General features: G+C 28.0%; 1 protein-coding gene across 2 annotated transcripts in view; it reads left to right on the forward strand.

Moving 5' to 3' along the window:
- The window catches only part of LOC129958195 (voltage-gated potassium channel subunit beta-2-like), a 136,531-nt gene extending 119,914 nt beyond the window's left edge, over positions 1-16,617 (forward strand). For both annotated transcript variants that reach the window (XM_056070470.1, XM_056070478.1), the window contains exons 6-16: positions 744-823; positions 2,846-2,890; positions 2,969-3,013; positions 4,038-4,081; positions 6,766-6,852; positions 8,382-8,467; positions 10,193-10,313; positions 10,811-10,911; positions 11,108-11,234; positions 12,397-12,485; positions 15,917-16,617. In XM_056070470.1, coding sequence (XP_055926445.1) covers positions 744-823; positions 2,846-2,890; positions 2,969-3,013; positions 4,038-4,081; positions 6,766-6,852; positions 8,382-8,467; positions 10,193-10,313; positions 10,811-10,911; positions 11,108-11,234; positions 12,397-12,485; positions 15,917-16,003 — 912 coding nt within the window. In that variant the 3' untranslated portion in view covers positions 16,004-16,617. The remainder of the gene's footprint in view (positions 1-743; positions 824-2,845; positions 2,891-2,968; positions 3,014-4,037; positions 4,082-6,765; positions 6,853-8,381; positions 8,468-10,192; positions 10,314-10,810; positions 10,912-11,107; positions 11,235-12,396; positions 12,486-15,916) is intronic.
- The last annotated feature ends 5,414 nt before the right edge of the window (positions 16,618-22,031 follow it).

A 22,031-nucleotide genomic window follows, 5' to 3' on the forward strand; every position in this document is an offset into this window, starting at 1 on the left:
AGTTTTTAATTAATCATAAATTCATCAGCTGAGTATAATTCATTTAATCGCAAATTACTACCTATATGTAATCAGAAAGATATAACACAACCATGTCACTTGGCACATTAGTTTCACTTAATTGTAAATCACTATTTTTATAAACATAATTCAGTGTCCAACAGCAATGCAGTTGTTTCCATTGGTGTTGTTGCTCATTTTTATTCATTCTGTTATACTGATTATTGTTCCAACTTATTTTATTTAATAATAATAATAATAATATAGGGTATTATAAAGCGATATGAGTGCCCTTTATAAATACAATAACATTATTTTTCTTTAAATTTTCATCATTCCATTCAATTAGAGAAAAAGAAAGCTCGAATAATTTTACATGGATGGCTACTCTAAAAATATTTTTAAATTTAGATATATTTCCACAAAAAATTCAAAATTAATAAATTCATAACAAAATAACAGACCCTAATAAAAATTCGAATTATAATGTCAGATATATATTCATTACTTATTTTCATTAGACATTACTTTCTTGTGCCCATCTTTTTTTAATATCTCTTTCTTCTAAATAGCAGAAAAAGATTGAAAGACATTAAGAATAGTAAAAAATAATTCAAATGAATTAAGTAGAAGAGAGTACCCATTAAAAATAATATTACCTTCTGAAGACAGAAAAACATCGTGCCCTGTTTTTAAATATTAAGTTTCTTTGTTCATCTTTAATTAAACTACTTTCTCTCTAGATGGCTGAAGATATAGTGTCAGTAGCTTATGAAAATGGCATCAATCTTTTTGACACAGCAGATGTTTATGCTGGTGGAAAGTAAATATATATTTTTTTCTCGATTGAATATTCATTTTTATAGGTTTCAATATATTAAGGATCTTACTATGTCTTTTGCAAATATCTCAAAACATATGTTATACGGAGTCTTTAATTTTAAAAGTTACTGTTTTTTTCTCATATAGAAAATTCTTCATGTGTTTTGTTTCGTATGTTGTATTGAATTTTTATTTGACTTTATTAACACATTGTGTATATTAAAAATACAAAACAACATTTTTATTCAACGTTAGATACTTTTTTAGGCATTTTAAATTATTTAATGCAATGCATCTGAAATTTTTATCGCATAGTTGTCCAAACTTTAATTTTTTTTTTTTTTTTGTATTTTAATTACATTTCACCAATGGTCTGTAAAAAATATTTAGAAAAATAGTAAAGTCCTAAAAATGAAAACATTTCAATTATTTATTAAATGAATTAAACATTTTTACTAAGAATCATACCAATTTGTAAAATATTCGAATAATGGAATCGACACATGTAGAGAATGCCTCGAACGTGATTTGCTCATTAAATTTTGAAATTCATTGGGCATATCGCAGAAGAGAAAAACATCCCAAAATTACATGCAAAACGTAATAAAACGTGATTTTTTTTTTTATTAAAAAGTACGTGCAATAACAGTTCTCCTCATCAGTTATTACAACATGCAAGTGAGCTGTTTCGTAAAAAGAAATGAATAAATAACTGCTGATATTTAACAAGACAATATAATAACAGTTTTTATCCATGTTAGTGTAATTAAGGTAAGCATTATATACCACGCATAATTAAGATAAACATTATATAAACCACGTATGGAATTAATTACTTTTTAAAAAATATGTAAATCATTTAAATACTTCTAAAATGTTTCTGAATTCAATATTTCGATATTTATTTATAAAATAATTTTTTGGATCATCTTTTTTGATCGAAATCGGTATTTGCCATGAAAGGTAAGTAAGCCTAAGAATTACGAACAAAAAAATCCTGAATTATTATATGTTTTAATGCTCTATTTTTTAATCATTATTAGTCGTTTATTAGAACATGAAATGTTTGAGATTAAAACTAATCATTTTCATATAAAAGCATGGTGCATTGTATTTTTTATGAAATACAACTTTCAAACTTTAAGTAAAATAAATTTCATGAAATATAAGCATACACAGTTCTTCAAAAGAAAAAAAATCTTCAAATCCTGCATTTTCAAATGTAACCGATTTCGTAAAACATTACAAAAAATTTTTTATGTGTTTTGTTTTGCTCCGAAATTGCTAATTGGATTATAAATCATCTATCATGTGATCATGTGACCTCTACTGATTTGTTGAATTTTACATATTAATCTACCTACTCATTCTTAGTTAAAATTTGCAATTGTGAACATGAAATCTATTAAATGGTAGTTTAAATCCAATTGCATGAATTTGAAATCCATACAATAGTGTTTGTCCTCGATCCCATAAATGCTTTAATTGGGACTCAACAATCCTGTTATTGATTTCAAATCCATTTTGGACCATACCAATTGTGTGTTACTTCACTATCCAAAATTGAATCGCATCAACCCGCTTCAGAACCCATTAAATAAAGTGCAGTAATTTATTTTAGCTTAATATAGCATTAGAACATTGTAAAACAAGAATTTTTTCACTTTCGTAAAACAGACACATTTTACAATATGTAGTTAATGCTTGGTTCCCTATGTTCTAACTACATCCAATGATCCTTTTTATTTAATTTACAATATCATTCTTGGCGATGATTAAACTTCGTTAATTATCGCCAAGCATTGGGGATAATTACCATATACAATTTGCATTGATGTATTATAGTATAGCTTTGCGAATATTCCATCAGTTTCCAATTGGTAAGGAATATTGGCTTGCTTTGCATGATGTTGATGTAATAAATTTATTATCCATTACAATTTTCTAATTTGTGAATTAGTAAGAAAAATGTCGCTTGTGATCATAGAGCATTTATTCAGTATATTATTTTATTTGTTTCTAGAGCAGAAATCTTACTAGGAAGAATACTGAAAAAGAAAGAATGGAAGTAAGTAAATGTAAAAAAAATGATAAATAAAAACTTGATTTTAATTTCTTAAAATTTATTTACCTTTTTTTCTTGTAGGAGGTCATCGTACAACGTTGCAACAAAGCTCTTTTGGGGTGGAAGGTATAATCTTAAAAAATTTCTCAATTTTTAATGGTTGAATGTGTGAGCATTTTTTTTTCTAATTAGTCTTAAAAAATCAAAATACTAATCTAATTCGTGTCATTTTGAATGAATTACTCGTGCTTTGTTGTTTTTTATTAATATTTAAATAATTGTTACATATCACAACGTTTCCCGAAGAGATGTCTCAAAAACTACTTTGCTTGTAATAATTATATTAATTTATTGTTAATTTAGCCCGAGATATTAGTGCATCGATTTCAAAAATTTTATTAGCAGAAAAGTTAATGTATTATAAATATGACAGCAAAAATAATTTATCAAAAATATTTTGAAATATACCCTCTTTTGTCTCGATAATAACAACAAGATAGTAAATAAACCATTAATATGATGCTAACATTTTTAATTGTATCTGGTTTGCATCTTTACAGGATTTTTTTACATATTTATCGAAAATTCTTCATAAACCATTTATAAATTTTAGACTTTTGTTCATAAAACTAAATAATCAATATTCCTATTTTAGTCATAATCATTATTATAGTTCCCTATTGTTATTTTTATTCCCTATCTTTAAATTCCTTGCTTATTTCCAACTGTATTCTCTATTTTTGTAATTTTTCTCTGTTTCTATATCTTTTCCCTATTTGTATTTTTTTTCTATCCTCTATCCTTTTTTTTCCAGTATGTATGTTAATATTATTGTTTCTGTGTTTATTTATTGTTCCTATGCTTTCACATTTGTTCCACATTTCTATATTTCCCTTCCTATTTCTATATTTCTTTCTTTGGTTCTAAGTTCTTTTTTTAACGTTCTTTGCCTTGTTTCTTTCTTCTATTCTAGTTTATATTTTCTTTTTTTATATCTATATTTCCCATTTTTGAACCATTTACCTCAGAGAATTTTTTTAGATACATTCATAGAAACATTGTTGGAAAATTTCTGTATAAATACAATAAAAGACATTTTCCTTTTCTTGACTCATCTATCTTTCTTTTTCAATTCTGCTGCTGAACGTAGAGGAGAAAACGAGCGAGGACTCTCCCGGAAACACATAATCGAAGGCAAGTTTGGGTAAAGCTAATTTTCGATTCTTTCGCAGTTGTTCTGTTGTGGTTTCAGTTATGTTTGGAATGCAGATATGCGTTTAAAGTCAATGGTACATAATTTTCTATTAGTTATTTTAAAATGCTATTAATATTGCCTCCAATGCTGCTTTGACATGGCTCATATTCTTAAAAAAAGTGTTCACCCCATATAGTTAAAAACCTTTTCTTATTTTTATGTGCTTTGTAAAGTTGTGTGGTTTTGTTGTCACATGTGTTCTATGTATTAATGAATGCAATGTTGTTAGCTTCAGCTTGCATGTGTGTATCAAATATTTTGATATCAATGTGCTTACCGTTGGCTATTAAATATTGTCTCCTATTTTTATAACGTAACTTAATTAAATTTTAATGCATTATTTGTAATAGAAAACCTATTTAAGTCATATACTAATTTGATTGCGAAAATGATGAACCGTTGAAAATGCACCAGATCCAAAAATTAGTACTATTTAAAATAATATCCAAGTTATTTTCATATAAATAAATTGTTCTTAATAAGGTTATAAGGTATGATTTATTAGATAGAAAATGAATTTCTATTTAAAATATAAATAACAAATATCTTTAAGTTTGCGTATAAAGAAAAAGTATTTTGATGATTACATTTTATAATCCAATCATTATTCTTTTCTTTTAATAACACTAATCCTAATTTTTTATGAATCTAATGTAAATGGTTTATACAATACAATATTAAACTTTAAAGTAGTTCAATTAATTTTTGAAAAACAAAAATTGGAACAAGAAATCAAGGATCGAATTAAAATCCAAATTAGGAAAGTTGTTTCTAAACTGAGAAAGACTATTGGAAGAAAAAAAATCTTTATACAAAACAACAATAATGGCAACAAAATAGATAACTTTTACAATTCTAGAAAACCGTTCATAGATATATTCTAAAGAGCTTGCCTTGTGCAGTTTTAGATTAATTGGAATATTGTTTAAGGAATATCTTAAACCAATGTCTATACACGACGGCTTACTAAAATCAGCAGATTCACAAACAGCTGATCAAAACCTAAAGAGTGCACAATTAAGAGAACAATTGGAAAATTTCTTTAATCAATCTCAAAGTACTTTATTGACCTATTTCAAATTACTGAAGATATCTATAAAAGGTAATGTGCCTGGTATAAAACAAATGGATGATCGTTAATTGTCCTTAACATCCTATTGAATGAGGATAAGAAACATTTCTTATATAAGAAAGGACATTTTCTTGGCAATAGGATAAGATGTATTGGAATAAACTATATGTTCTAAACTTTTTTAGTACGCTTTCAAAGCATGAAACTAGCTGCAAAAGTTGAACAGAATAGCATTAATCTCTCGTCGCAGTTGGGTCGGTAATTTGACAAAGAGTAAGAAAGCTGTGTGTTCAGTCTTAAATCATCCATAATAGCAGTTTTATGGTAAAAATGCTCGGAAAAAAGATTCCTAAATCTTTTTTTTTATTCATACTGGCGTTATTTTGCAATATTTTCCTTTTAATGGACGACAATGTTTGATTTCATCTTGCTAAATGTTGACTTGGGAAAAGAGTATCGAACAATGGGAAAATCAATGTATTCACTTTACCAAACTCCAATAGAATATGTATGACACGGTCTAAGATGGTTTCCAATTCAGCTAAGGCCTTCTCTGGCAATTAGTGAGCTAAAGATTTCCCTTGGTGAGAATTTTGAAAGAACAGCTTAGAATTGAAAGAACATTTTGTTAATTCCAAGCCAAATCGAATTTCAGCTATTTTAGCTATTTGAAAAGAGTAATATTTATCCTCCATTTTCCTTCCTTTGTGTGTCTCTCATGTAGCTATAGTATCGTACCGTTTTGTAGCAAGACTCAATTCGCACACACACAAAAAATATTGATGCACATGGTTTGATATAACATCTGTAGTAAACTGAGATACCTTGCAAAGTGTAATTAAAATATAGTTTGTACACTGTAAAAGTATATAGATTTTTTTCACAAAACTCAATTATTTCTCAACGCTTTCAATTGATGAAATTCGCCCAAGTCTCCTTAACCTATTAGCAAACCCCCGGAGGGGGACCCTCGAAATGATGATGAGATGCTTCCGGTACAGTTGTTGGATCTCGCCACCCTGGAGAGTACACAAAAAGGTGGGGGATCTGGCTTCTCCCACCGATGACGGGACGTACTGCCTTCGGGGAGGGTTGTACCGTGGCTTGTGATGGCTCTTAGGACTCAACCACAGTTCCCGCCAGTGTTGCTGTTGTGGTGGTCCGGTCATTCAGTTTTCTTTATCCGTGCGCCTTCGGGCGGATCGGAGAGTCAGTGATATGACAATTTATTAGCACAAAATACCCAAAACTATTTTAAGATATTGTTAATCGTGCTGTACAATATCTTAGGCCAATAAAATAACTTGGAATAAATTTTTAATGTGTATGATGACATCAAATATTTACAGGCTTTGAGTACGCTTGCAACAAAACAAACAAATAATCAAAAACGAAATATTAGTTTTAAAATAAAAAGTAACATTATGCATAGGAAAAGCTAAAAGTTCAAAAATGATGTGAAAAATTCGTAAGCAGTGTTGTAAATTCAGTTGTCTACAAATTTAACAACTCAAAATTATTATTGTTTTAATTCTATGCTTATTTTTACAGGTTTACAAGCATCTCTAGAGAGATTGCAACTAAATTACGTCGATATAATTTTTGTAAATAAAGCTGATCCCATGTGTCCAATGGAAGGTAAGAAAACAAAATTTATATCATAAGATTATTGATTTAATTAATAAAAAGCCAATATTTTGCTTAATTTACAATTAATTGAAATTCAAAAAAAAGTTGTGAAAAAAACTATCTCGAGGTGCACATCTCAGCCGTCCAAAACACCTTCGTGTCAAATTTAGTAACTATAGGCTGGCTCACCGACATGCTTTACAGAATGCCAACGCATGCACTTTTGCTTAGATTATTAGTGCTGTTGTTTCTTATGGCACTGGCCATGGACAAGCCAGCTGTTACGAAGACACCGATTTCCTCCGATAGAGTGCGTCTCTCGTTATTTCAGTGGCGCCATCTAGGGCCAAGAGTATGACTTGGCCACTACACACGTCACAACCATTTTACGGGGCGGACTTCAATCATACATTTCATTTGCTCAACCACAGATCGTAATTCAGACCTGAGTCAGAGAACGATCGCCCCAGTGGTATTTCTCTCGACATGGGAAACTTTGCGACCATGACAGATTTATACGCGCGCCAGTCACCACACGCGCGGGGAGCATTCGGCCAGCGATGTTCGAACTCGCAACCCAAGCGACGCGAATCCAACGCCGTACCAACCAGGCTATTCTGGCCTTAATTTGTTGGTAAATATAGTTACAGTGCTGTCTGTAGTAATATCTGTCTACACTCAAGGATAATTTCAGTTGATTTCACGTACAAATAACCACTTTTCTGATGAATGGCATAATACATATTTTATATCACTTTAAAGTACAAAAAGATCTCCATGAAATTAAACAAGATTTGTGTCTATTATAGTGTTTTATTCAGAATAAATGCGAATAATGAATACCACACCTTAAACCACTTTTCATTGATACTATAATGTAATTCCATTAAGAAGGCTCTCGGTGCACAATAAACAGCGTGAGGTTTAAAATGAGTAAAGGTTAGTTAATAAGTGTAAAATATCAAAATAACAAGGATTTAATATTTGTAACATCCTGATGCATAAAAATATTTTCTTGAGAACATCAAGTTATTTACAAAATATTTAATTTTATGTAAACAGAATCGATACTCCCACCGAACCAGTCTGATCCCCAAAGGCAGTTAGTAAATAAAAAACATATCAAAAAACATACCTTAAAAAACATATCAAAATTAATGGAAAAATATTACAAGAATCCTACTGTTATCTTTAAATTGATAATATTTATATTCAGGAACAATCAAAAATTATTTTCTTCTAATGATAATTACCGTAATTATTTGCAAAAAACATTAAAATTATGATATTAAAAATTCAAAACTGTTAGAGGAGCATACTTGTGAAAACCACTGGAAGCCCACAGACACAAAGAGACAAATATTTTTGTTTATACATTATTATTGATTTCTTATGTGAAAATACTCAAGAAAGTCGATAGAAACTGTATTCAATTTCTTTAGATTACCTAGAAATATTTTTTTACAAATTATTTTTCTTTGTATTTATTTCTTAAGCTTTAAATTTGAAGTAATTTTGGACATTTATATTATTTTTAGAGGTTGTTCGTGCCTTTACCCACTGTATTAATCATGGTATGGCGATGTACTGGGGTACGTGTCGATGGACTGCCATGGAAATAATGGTATGTGAAATATGAATCTATTTTTCCATCAACTTTTCTAAAGTATATCTTATACTTTTTTTGCAGCTTATAGTAACTAAAATAAAATCTATTAAACATGGTATATAAAATAATGCTAACTAATTTTTTCAAAGAATTTGTAAGTTTATTAAAATTATAAGCAGCAAAGAAATCGATACTGTAATGAAATGTTTATAGATTCAATATTCCCGGCTTTTGTAGCATTATACAAAAATATTTTTAATTTTTTTATTTAATTTTAATAAGTTTACGAAAATAAGTATGTAGCTTTTTTATTACAAAATATTATATTAAAATGCATCGTTCGTTGCTTGATTGATTGCACATGATTGATTGATTGATTGATTCTGCATTTTTCTTATATACCATAGTACTTAAGAATTCACTATTTCATTATAAAATTATTTCAATAAATTCGCAAGAACGGTCCAATGTTATATAGAAAAATCAAAAATCACTTGAAATGGTAGTATGTTATTTAAATAAATAAAATCGAGACACCAATTTATTTATTCCTTTTAAAAATCAAATTTATGAATCAAAGTTTCTTCAAATTTTCTTTACAACCATTATGAAGCATAGAGAATGGTGTGAAGATGGTTTCACGACCGTTCAGTTATTTTTTTTATTAATTAAAGGAATAGTATTTAATATTAATAAACTAATAAATTTAGTAATGAGAAATATGTTTCTGTTGTGCATGTAAAGTATTACAATTTCAAAAAAGATTTGCTCAGTAAAAAGAATATAAAAAAAAGCCCAAATTCGAGAAAGGGAAATATTTAAATAACATTTATTTAATTTTACGGCTAATGAAAAATATTTCTTTAACAATTTCATAAAGATTTCTTTTATTTAAAAATTTTATTCAAAACTGGGCATTTTTGCATTTAACAGTTAATTGAAATTGCTACTCACTATTTGTATTCCATGCTATCAACGTAAAATTGCCACTCACAATATTTATTAAATTTTTAATCTGTTTTTAAAAATAATTCACTGAAAAATAGTAGATTTCTAGGGATTTTAAAAATTATCTGGGATAAGGTGTAATTTTTAGGGACACTAATAGTTTCGTTGTCACTATGAGGTATTTAAATTTTTAGGGCAATAAATCTTTGGATCTTAATTTAAAAAATAAAATGGCAGACAATGGAAAGATTTTGTGTATTATAATATTTAACATAATATTTTGCATTGAAAAAATAATATAATTAAAAAACCTTTTTTTACGACGAAGGCTAATATCAAACAGATTTATACTTTCCCAAACATGGAACATGGTTAAAATTTCACATAAAAATATTGTACAGTCAACATAGTTGTAAAGATTATTTTCATAGTTAATAATTAATAATTATTTAAAAATATGAAAATTTCATCTCAAGCTGTAACATTTATGTGCTATAAAAAATATCAATTGTTGATGTTCTGAGTTTAAAATACAATTAGTATTTTTTTATTCGGATAGATATGAAAGAAAAGTTAAAGAAAATGTTGAATTCTTTACAATTGAACATTGAAAATATCTATAATTCGAATAAAACAAATAAAATATTTTAAAACTAGTTAGAAAATCTTTAAAACTATATCTATACGCCCTTGTAAATAATCAAATGTTTTGTTTTCTGATTTGAATTTTTATATTATGATAGAGATTTGAAACTGTAGTAATTCTTCTGCTTATCTAACTTTTTCTTATAGGAAGCATATACAGTGGCTCGCCAATTTAACCTCATTCCACCTCTTGTTGAACAAACAGAGTATCATATGTTTCAACGAGAGAAAGTAGAAATTCATCTACCTGAGCTCTATCACAAAATAGGTATAATTTATTTTATAATTATACATGTAACGCATTCCAAATTATCTATGTATAGGCATTAGTTATATACAAAAAAACTTGTATAATTTATTTTATAATTATACATGTAACACATTCCAAATTATCTATGTATAGGCATTAGTTATATACAAAAAAACTTGTATCATTTATTTTATAATTATACATGTAACACATTCCAAATTATCTATGTATAGGCATTAGTTATATACAACAAAACTCTCTTTTTATTTTGAATATAAGAAAATCGCAATTTATATTCTAATTTTCAGTTTTTTTTCACTATTATTACTGTATTGTTTCTTAGGAAAGTTTTTGACATTTTTTCATGTTCAATATTTTTAAATGTTTATTTTGATACTTAAACATTCATTTTAATTGACTAAACTTAAATATTAGTAACTTGAAAAAATTTTAAATGTCAAGTATTATACCTGAAGTATCAAGTTCAATTATTTAAAATATTTTACGATTCGAAGGTGTCGGAGCCATGACATGGTCTCCTCAAGCTTTCGGAATGTTTACGGGCAAATTTGACGAAGGAGTTCATTTGCTGTCAAGAGGATCAGTCAAAGTCAGGGTTTGTATTGACTGATATTATTTAAATTCATCAATTTTTCAGAAAAAAATTGCTATTGTAAAGAAAAAAAACTTAAAAATGAATTTAAATAAAAGACTAAAATGATATTTTACATATAAATATAAAGTAGTTTTCATCAAAATAATGTCAATTCGATATTTTCTACTCTTTTATAATAATTGTTAAATTTGTCTAGAACTTCACAATGTTGCCGGACAAACCTTGCCCAGAAGAAGGAAGAAGTCCGCGTCATCAGACCAAAATTCAAGAACTTTCTTTACTCGCAGAAAAAGTTGGCTGCACATATACCCAATTGACCATAGGTAAAGAAAGAATTCTTTTTTTCTGCTCTCAATTATGATATTTTCATTTCATAGAATCTTTATTCTATTTCATTGGTGATTAGTTCCTATTTATTTTCTGTTTTGACATTCAAGCCATAATAAGAGATTCTTGGTTGATACTTAAATTAATGTAAAACTTCTGATAGTTTCTATATTTTTGGTAATCCATAATGAAACTTCTGTATTAATATATATTTCAAATAATAGACATCTTGTTATATTGTCAGTTATTTACAATTATTTTACTTTTGTTCTTTTTCATTTTAAAATTATTTTTAATTAGTTCTTATTGAGAACGCCTATTATCTTTATAAAAAAAATATATCTTAGAATAAAATTCTTTTTTATAGCTGAAATTTAGAACGAAATACATAACCTCTACATTGTAGATTAATTTGATGAAATGTTTCAACGGAATTAATATATTTTGTTAATTTTTAGTTTTAAAATACCTAACTTATTTTTCTTTATATATTTTTACGTCATATAATGATTCTTTTTTCTATGTGTAAAGCCAAAACAAAACATATTTTATTTTTTAAACGAAAATCTTGAATACTCTTTTGTCAAACTCATAAAAATAATCGTAACTATATTAATAGGTCCGCCTACAGAATGTGACCAGTTTCTATTTTGAATTAAATAATAATATAATCACATATACTTATAATCTTTAACATGCTTATAGACGTTTAAATTGATAATTAATTTATTATCATGTGGGAACATGTTGTTGCTTTGGTTTGAGGTTTGTGAAGACTCAAAATGCGTAGACAGAAAATAAAGAGCATAAAAAGTTTTGGAACTCGAATGATTTTGAGATGAAAAAAACCATCGTTTTTCTAAATATCGTAATCTGATAGTGACGTGATTGTTACAAAAAGGTCCAAATGGATTTTACATGAAAAAAATTCTTGTCTCGAAAAAAATTTCAGAACTAGATTGATTTTGAGATGGTTAAAAACCATCGCTTTTCTAAATGTTGATGATTGCGAAATATATGAGAACATGATTTTGTTTTTCTGTCGGATTGATACCACATGACTTGAAAAAAATAATGTTCTCACATGGTAACTTGAAACTGGCATTAGAGGATTTCGATTTTATTTTATTTGATTTATTTTTCTTTCACTTTTTTCAGCATGGTGCCTCAAAAATGAAAATGTACATTGCGTTTTAGTAGGAGCATCTACACTTGAACAACTGTATGAACATATACATGCCATCCAGGTATTTATAATTAGTTTAGAAATATCAGAACAGTTAAGAGCTGCATGGAGCACTTCATCACATTTAACATTAATAATCAAACTTTCAAACATATGCATATGTTGGTCAAATAAAATTATTCAGAAAAAAAGAGCATTGGAGATGAAAAAAATATAAAAAGCTAATTTTATCGGTATGCATTTCAGAACACGGGGAATGGTATAACGGAATGGATATTAAACTCTGTTGAAAAGTAACATCTGTGCTAAAAATTGATGTCTTTTTTTTCACCTAAAATATCTTTATTTCGCTTAGATTGCATGATACTATTTCATCCTCCTGTGACTTTATGGTTATTTAAATAATATAGCAGGACATGAAATGGGATAAACACCGATGGACTTTGACATCTAACCGATTACTCGTCTACTGGTTTTCGTTTATAAGCAAAAAGGGGAGGGAGTTTTTGCACCGAATTTTCTAGCAATGTCTAAAAGATTAAACCATTTAAAAAGTTAGTACAATACGAATTTTAGATAGTAAATTAAATTGTATCAATACAACTCTAGTGTAAACCGATATAATACATATATATATATGAAAACGGATGTACATAATTCAAATGAGATAAAGAGCAATAAAAATGAAGTTTAAAGTTAATGAATGTGAACAATGTAAAAAAATATCTCAACTACAACTGCACGTGCAAAAATCGAGCATATAAAAGAGAGAGAAAATTGATTTTAAAGCAAAAAAAAAAAAAAAAAAATAATGAAACATCAACAAAGGAGCATTTAAAAAAAAACTGAGAATTGATTTGATTTGATTTGTGAGGTTTTTTGGCGCAAGAGCCACATTTGGCTAGATTACGCCATACAAAAAAGGGGAGGAATGAAACTATCAAAGCTTAGTATATAGAATAAAAAATATAGACCTACGAAAGCAGTCTTATGGAATTATATATCTGTAAACCTTGCTGGCTTTCGAGGACTGAACTGCACGTGGCAATATACAACTCACCGTTGAAGCTCTGGATCAAACTGTATCCGTTGTTGATCCAACTGAATTTTAATAAATTCAACCTGCACCTAGAAAGTTTATTTAATTCGATATAAACATTAGAAATTCGATTATCAATATATGCAAAGTTTGTTTGTATATACTATATCGATGAAAAAATAAATAAGATGTATTAAAGGCAAAGATAACATTAAATGAAAAGATACTCATTAAAATGTGTATAAAAACATAGGTGATGCAAGGGCTTAAAGTTCCATATAGAGATAGGATTTGATTTCGCTATCCTGATAGCTAGAGTGCGATGTATACCTTATTTAAATTGATGTTTGAATATTTATGACAATTTTTTGTATTCATTGCATTTCTGAGCCACTTACATTTAATGAATATAATTGATATGTGTCACGAGCTAAGAATGAATACACAGAGATAATCAGTGTTCATAATAATGACTGCACCTATCTTTTCCTGTAAGTTTTCATGAAACTTGTTTCGTTCCATTCACTTACCTATGTTCTGAAACATATAACACTAATATATGGTGCTCTTTGCGTCCTTTCTAAAGTTCTTATGGTAGCGATACTTGAATCCTGGACTTCTATTACATAGTAAAAAGCATGATTAAGAATTTGAATACATTTTAAAAGTTGCTTTAAGATTTAAAATTCTTGTATTTTTCTTAATTGTGTTTTTTTTTCCTCCCTAGCTTCAAATGTTAAAAAAATGGAAATTATGTAAAATTTTGATATGAAGTGATTATCAATTTCGTTGCCAATTTTTGATAATCAATTTACTAATACAAAACTGGCTCCGAGAATCAATTTGAAACTGAATCATAGAGCTTGCACGTTTCTCAAACGCTCATTTTTCAGTAGATTAGTGAATGGTTAGCTCAAAGCCCAATGAATCTGTTAACGATGTTTTTTAAGGAATGAAATACTCCCCCTCCCCCAAGGAATTTTAGTCTTCTAAGTTTTTAAGCTTTGATTTTCAATATCAATCAATTCATTCAATTCAATTCAATCAATTCATTCAATTCAATTCAATCAATTCATTCAATTATATTTTCAATTCAAATCATTCAATAGCAACCTAGAGCATGAGTCATTTGTTAATTAATGTATTTTCTCAGTGATCTAAAATAATTTAAAATAGTATTATTGAAATCTACATATATCGGTCAGTTATAGAAACAGAAAGTTAAACTTCTTTTGTTTAAAATATTTATATGTCCAGAATATTTTTTAGACTCCGTTTTTCCATCTATTGATTCAAATAATTCCATAAATTGATTCAATAACTTTCTTATGATGTTTAAAACATTTTTCCGGCAATAAAGTATATTCTTACTTCTAACAACTTATATATCAGCTTTAAGCTATAATAAGAGTGTAATACAAGATGTCCATTAAAATTCTTCTACCTCACATTAACAAAAAAATAGCCAAAACTATTGCCATATTCGATGTCTAGTTATGGTAAAGTGACCACGAACACACACATTACTGAAGTCGGTTACAGAGACATCAAGTGACAAAATATAGACTTAGCTTTCCTATCTATAAAACAATACTAAATACTGCGAATGGAGAAGATATCAATTACAAAGTTGTAGGGCGTATTTCAATTTAGTATGAAAATACATCTTGAAAGCAATAATGATAAGAGCTAAAGGTTCAAAACACGCATTTGTTTGGTCGAGATTTTCAAAACACTTACGCCAAAAAAACGTTAAAAAAAAATAAAAAAACAGAATTAGTTATTTGCAGATAATTTAATTTTCGAAATGTTCTCCCTCATTTATAATGCATTTATGGTAACTTTTTAAGATTTCTTGCTGCGTATTTTATAGCATATCAGATAACTCCCTGCCGCAAACATCAATCCAAAAACAAATTCCAAATGTGCATTGCTACCATCGCAAATAAAAATATCTGCTAATAACTAATAGTTCAGTTTTATTTCTTGCACTTTCCTAACATAAGACAATTAGAAATAGCGACCAGGCAAATGCACGCTTTGTACATTTCGTTCTTAGCATTATTGCCTTGAGTAAGTTTTTTATACTAAATTGAAGACGCTCTATATTTTTGAAATTAATTTTTTCCCTTATTATATACCATTTTAAAACTAGGAAAGCTAATTTCTTTGTTTGGCGTCAGATGGTGTAGTAACCGAGCACACCATGTAGCACATGGTCACATTATTGTATCTAGACACCAAGTTTGTGGCAATAATTATTGCCGTTCTCAAGTTAACGTAGGTATATGGACTTGAGTTGATTCCCTGTATATCTATATATTAATATTGAACTAATGTAAGAAATTCTATCAATGTGCAACCTCAATGGACGAGTTGAACATTGAATTCATATTTAAGAATATAAATGAAGTATCAAAATTGTCCTCTGTGCTAATATAATTTTTCTGTAGTTGATACCAAGACTGACCACTGGCCTCATCAACGAAATCGAAAAAATCCTGGACAACAAGCCCATACGCATGCCCTTGCAGAGGTGACTGCTGGTTCAGAAGGATTCCTTACCCGTTCCTAGGAGTCCTCAAGCAACTAGTGCGGCCTCAATTTTAGAAGTGGACGAGGCATCTCGCCTTGCAGCTGTCAGGGAGGATAGCGGGATCAATGGTAGCAAGTCACCCATTGAACCCAATCGGGGGTTTTTCAACAACCTTCTCAGCAATTGTGTCATCCAGTGAATGGGCGTTCACTGGCCAATGAACTCTCTTATCTCGGTTGGAATAGGCCGGTGCTTTGAAAAAGGATGACTTTTAACTTGTGAAGTCTCGAGATTATTGGAGCAGATGCGGTGTCAAAGGACACTCATCTTTTGTTTTGTGAACACTTGGTTCGAATTCGTTTTAGAATTTGTGAAATTTCGAATGTTATTTGGAGTGAAACTGTTCTTTGTTATATATTTATGATTAACTATCTAGTATAAGAATTACACCTGTACGTGGGTTTGTGATTCTGTTTCAGAATTGTAACATTTTCAGGTAATTTATTGTATTTTGTTATGTTGTATTTATTTTTCTTGAAATGATTGTCTAAGGTTAACTGATTTATTTGTTTCATTTCTAAACATTTCAAAATGTGAAATGTTTTGACTTTTACTTACGTTTACAATAATTTGAATTTTCTTTGCTGTTTCATATTATTTCAAAGTAATATTTACTACAATTTCTTATAAAAACTATTTTAATCCTTGCTATGATGTATAAAATATACTATCGTCTTTGCAATTTATGTTTATTTCCAAAATTAAATACTATTTCGATTATATAAAATATTAACTTAAAATTTGTTATTGCATATCTTCAGATGATTTATAAAATTAATTGTAGTATTATTTTCCATAACTATTTGCAACTTTTGATAAATCAATATAAAAGAATTTAGATTATAATTAAAAATTCAGGCCGTAAAATTTTAGCTGGAATTTAAATCGTAAAGTTATAGTGATCTGATTGTTACATACTAAAAAAAATCTAAGATGTTTTTTTGGTTGAAGCAATTTTTATATTAAATTTAGACAATTAAAATATTCTACTTACCCTGTTTTTACCTAGTTATCTCTGTATATGCGTTTAATTTTATGATATGTTAACAATGATTCACAACTTTGAACTGTAATGGGTGTTGTAAGAAATTAATATATGCACAGTTCAGTTAAGAACATATACAAGATTTTCAGGGACTACTTTTGAATGTTTCTTTTTTAATGGTGATATTTATCAATGTTGCCCATGACTGTTCGTATTCAAAACCGGACTGAAACACATTTCCTCATATCCACATGGTAAGATTGCACAGATGCGGACAACAACAACTCTCTTTCAAAGCGCCGTCATTCCAAATGTCCACACTTCAACCGGTCTCTTCCAGAACATGTCCATTGAACTACGATATACATATTATATTTATATATAATTATGTATACATTGTTGCTTCAATTAATACTCTACTCTTAGTTCTTAATTGTACCTACTCAAGTGCATACATACTATTCTATTTGCCTTTAGATCTTCGAGCATGGAATTAGATAATTATTCAATTTTACTCACTCGATTTCCAATATTTTAGAACATCTAGTTATTTAATTAGTATTTTAGTTATTTGCATTCTTATACAAAGAGAAAAGTTTAGATGTTTTTCGAAAGTCAGGATTTTAAATAAATTTACTCTAGGCTTTCTAGAAATCACTATAAATAATAAGAGGAAAACAATTTTCACTACATTTAGATTTTGAATTGCTTAGACTCTCCTTGAATATAGTTCTAAAACCTAGAGAAAGTTTTTTTTCATGGACAAAAGTTGGAAGACTGTTCCTCCGACAATGTAATGGTGCTTCGCCATCGTATCTGAGATTCTTAAAGTGCCACATTTGTTCACTAACTTATGTTAAATTAAATAAGTTTAATGGGTGATTATGAAATTCCTGGCATAAATTTTGAGGCAGAAAGGGGGATGGAGTTGAGTATATTTAGTAAAGCATCATGTAGTCATTAATAATGTTTCAAGATGTTATGGTTGTTGATCTATTGGTGACTGATACATTTAGAGCATCACGTGGTCCTTAATAATGTTTCAAGATGTTAAGGTCGTTAATCTATTGCTGACTGATACATTTAAAGCATCATGTGATCATTAATAAAGTTTCAAGATGATAAGTTTGATGACTGACAATCTTCACTACATTTTTCAAATGTGTTTAATTCAAATATGTTCTGCAGGATAAAGTATTAAATAGTATGCTAATCAAGCAAGATTAACCATTAGAATTTGAGCTGGCATGGCGTAAACTGCTTAGTAGTACTGTATTTTCCATGCAAATGGTTATCTAAATCTAAACGACCTCGTAAATCTTGCTTACAATGTACTTGAAATACGTGTCATTTAATTCTGTAATCATATATCAACCAAATATTGTTTAAACTAATCGCTAATAATCAATATATATCCAAAAAATGCCTAGAATAACAATTTAGAAAAATGCCCTTTACAGCATCAATAACTCTATTTCAACACACTTTCCGTTATAAAATATTTTTATTTTATTTCCCTCTACCTGCCTTTAATTTTATGCCAAATGCGCTAAAATCATCCTTTATATCTAAAATAATATTTAAATCTCATTTATTTTACATTTATGGGAAATATGATCATGTGAAATTCCACTTTTGACTTAATCAATTTTAATGAAGAAAATCATTTTATCTTTATAGAGATATTTTCTTTTGAATATTTTCTTTCTAGAAAGAGCCTAAAACTTTTGATTCCCTCACCCATCTCTTAAGAACAATGCATTCTGATCAGGATAAAAGCTTTTTATTGTTTCTCAAATTCAAATTTATTGTTTTACGGTTTCTTCAAAATTTTCTTTAAAAAAAATCCAATATTTTAGATTCTTTGATTTAATACAACAAAATATCAAATTTTTCAACTGTTTTTATCGGAAGTTGTATTCCAGTTCTTCGTTCTTCATATATATAATTACTTAACACTTATATTATTTTATTAAAATATAGTTATATGAATTATGCGGAAATTTTTAGTATAATTGTTTTATTGCAGTTAGTATATTTTTCTTAAATATCTAAGAATACAAATTGATCTTCCCATTACTGTTATTTAAAAGAATTCATGATTATTTCAGCCAAAACTATTTCATTAAAACATGTTAAAGGCTAACAATTTTAACTTTTATTATTGGTCAAATTTCCAATTTATTCTTTATCGAACATCTGTGGTACTTTATTAAGTAAAACATTCATAAAATGTCTTTGAAATACTTGAGAATCTCAAGTTATCTTTGATATCATTTCAGTGCCTAGGTGGCTGTAAAATTAGAAGTATTACTAGCACCAAGTAGAATTGAGTCACTAAATAATTAAATTCTGTATATTAATTGTATGTGGGCCATGGTTGAATTCTTCAGAAAAGAATAATAATATGTGGATTTTTTAACAAATAATTATTACTAATCGAACAAATGCTTAGAAAACAATGCATGTATTATTGATTTATTCGATTTTCATACATTTAATCATATGCGATGTACAATTATTTTGTTTACAAAGGGTTTTCAATTTCACTCACAATTAAATTTATGTTTTCAATTTTATATATTCCAAGATGTAATATGATAAATTATTTATTTCTCCAAAAAAATATCATTGGTGTTCATTAGTTCTATAAATAATTGATTATTAAAAACATTAGAATTAAATTATTGATATTGATTCTCAAGAGTCATTGATCTTCGAATCACAGAAATTAAAATCATTAATTATTTCTTGTAAACGTTTTATATTTAAAAATCACGGTAAATAAATAATTTCTTTTTTAATAAATTTTAAAAATTATAACAGTATTAAGTAATCTCCACTTGAATAATTTTTTAATAAAAAATATATTTTTAAAATTAAAGTATATATTTTTTTAGCTGCTTTTTTCTTAATTTCGTTTTAGTAAAGATTATAAAATAAAATACTTACAACATGCTTATTAGCTTTGTGAACATTATGCTTGCTAATAATCAGTATACAATTTGTGAGGGAAAATTATTATTATTTTACCATACTTAAAATATTTTCACATTTCATCGTCATTATTTCTTATAAATAAAAAGATTATAATTATTTTTTCAAAATTTTAAAAGACTGTAAATCCATTTCTTTCAAAATCAAAATGATTGTCTGTTTTTTTTAAAAGAAATAATTATTTTTCTTTCATTTTTCTATTTATTTCAGAATGTCAGTATAGTTGCTAACGTAAATTACATGTGAATAGCACATGAATTTATTTTTTTTAAATAATCGGTTTTTATATCATTAGACTTTTAGGTAAATAAATCTTGAAAAAAATAGTACCATTATTTTATTTGGTGGGAATGCATCACGTTGTTAGGAATTTCCTATTGTTTATTATCTTTAATAAAAAAATATCATTTATCTAGTATTTAAAAAGTTTTTTATTGATTCTAATTTTCTTAATTTGAATTGAGAAACAGAAAAGATGGAGAATAACCTTATGGCAACGTCATGTGACCAATTTAACTAACTATGTCATTCAATGCCAAACAGTTATAATAAATCTGATGAGAACAAATGTTCTGCAACTAGTGTGGCATGAAAGTTTGGCATAAGGAGTCCAGTTAAGGTTTCCTCTTTGTCATCTGATTAACAAGATCATCTCTAATTACACATCGTGTAGCTTCAAGCTCATAGACTAAATTAAAAAGACTAAATTGAGTTTGTAAAACTGACATTCATTTTGATAAGGAAGAGTATTTACAACTAAGCAAAATCGGGGGGAAAATTTACGCAAGAAACCATGGCCTACATATAAGCTCGTAAATAAATTTTACTACTCCTCTGTTAACCTATGCATTTAAATGCGGCATTCATTTTGTTTGGATTTTCATATAACAGCTGGCAATAATCCGACCACTAAACATATTTTTGAGACTTTTCAGTAAACATGTTACTTTAGTTGCCCAACATTTAAGTGCCTTCATATGCTGTCTATCGCATACGTGCAGCTGTTAGTGGAAGAAAAGTATCTATTTCTTCGGTTCTGCTGAGTTTTTCTGAATTAAGATATTTATCCAACTGTCTCAATTCCTCATTAAGTAAACTACCTTGTCTTTCATGCTGTTAACTTGTGTTCTCTGATACCTTCTATCATACCAAAGTGTTAAAAATGCTTAAGAATTTCTTTTCTCGTTCAGTAAGGGTGTTTGATCAAATCGTGTGAATAATTTTAAAAATTTGTGATGAAATGGTCATTAGTTTTATACTTCATTGTCATTTTTTTATTATTTAAGGCCTTATTTTATCTAATTATTATTTTTTACGTTTGAAAATTTTTATTTTCGATTGGAGGCACGTCTAAACTTCGGGATACATAACATAGCTTAAAGAGATAAACTTTTAAAATCTTCACTTAAATGTTACGTCACCGTATGCTTCATTATGATGATCACGGTTCGTACTTATTTATACAGATTGCTCGCCAATTAAGGGAACATCTAGCGTATTACGAATCAAACTGAAATCCATTCCCCGATTTGCTGAACAAAAAGGAAGTGACATCGTGCCATAATGAAATACAACGTTTGATCAGAAGTTATTGGGTAGAATTAGAGTTAGGAAATTAACTATAAAGGAGCAGATTGAATCCAATTTATGATCTTTTTTTTTAAATTTGCATCATTGTGAAAAATTAACAAAATATGCACTTTTCCCATGAAGAAAATATGCTAGAATCGAATCGCGTATTTTAGGGAATTTCTAGTTTATTGCAAGAATAATCCATTGTTCATTAAAATTTTTATTAGAAAGGTATATCTTTAAAAATAAATTTCATCACTTGTTTCTTGGAAATAAGAAAAAATGTCTATAAGGTTATCTCTTTGCTGTGAATTTTTACATAGGTGAAGTACATAAAAATGTGCATTGCCATAATAACATTTAAAAAATTGGTTTATCAATGAAGAAAAGGAATTTTATAAACCAAAATTAAAAGAAA

The sequence above is a fragment of the Argiope bruennichi genome, chromosome 2 (genome assembly GCF_947563725.1).
Source record: "Argiope bruennichi chromosome 2, qqArgBrue1.1, whole genome shotgun sequence".
Lineage (NCBI taxonomy): Eukaryota > Metazoa > Arthropoda > Arachnida > Araneae > Araneidae > Argiope > Argiope bruennichi.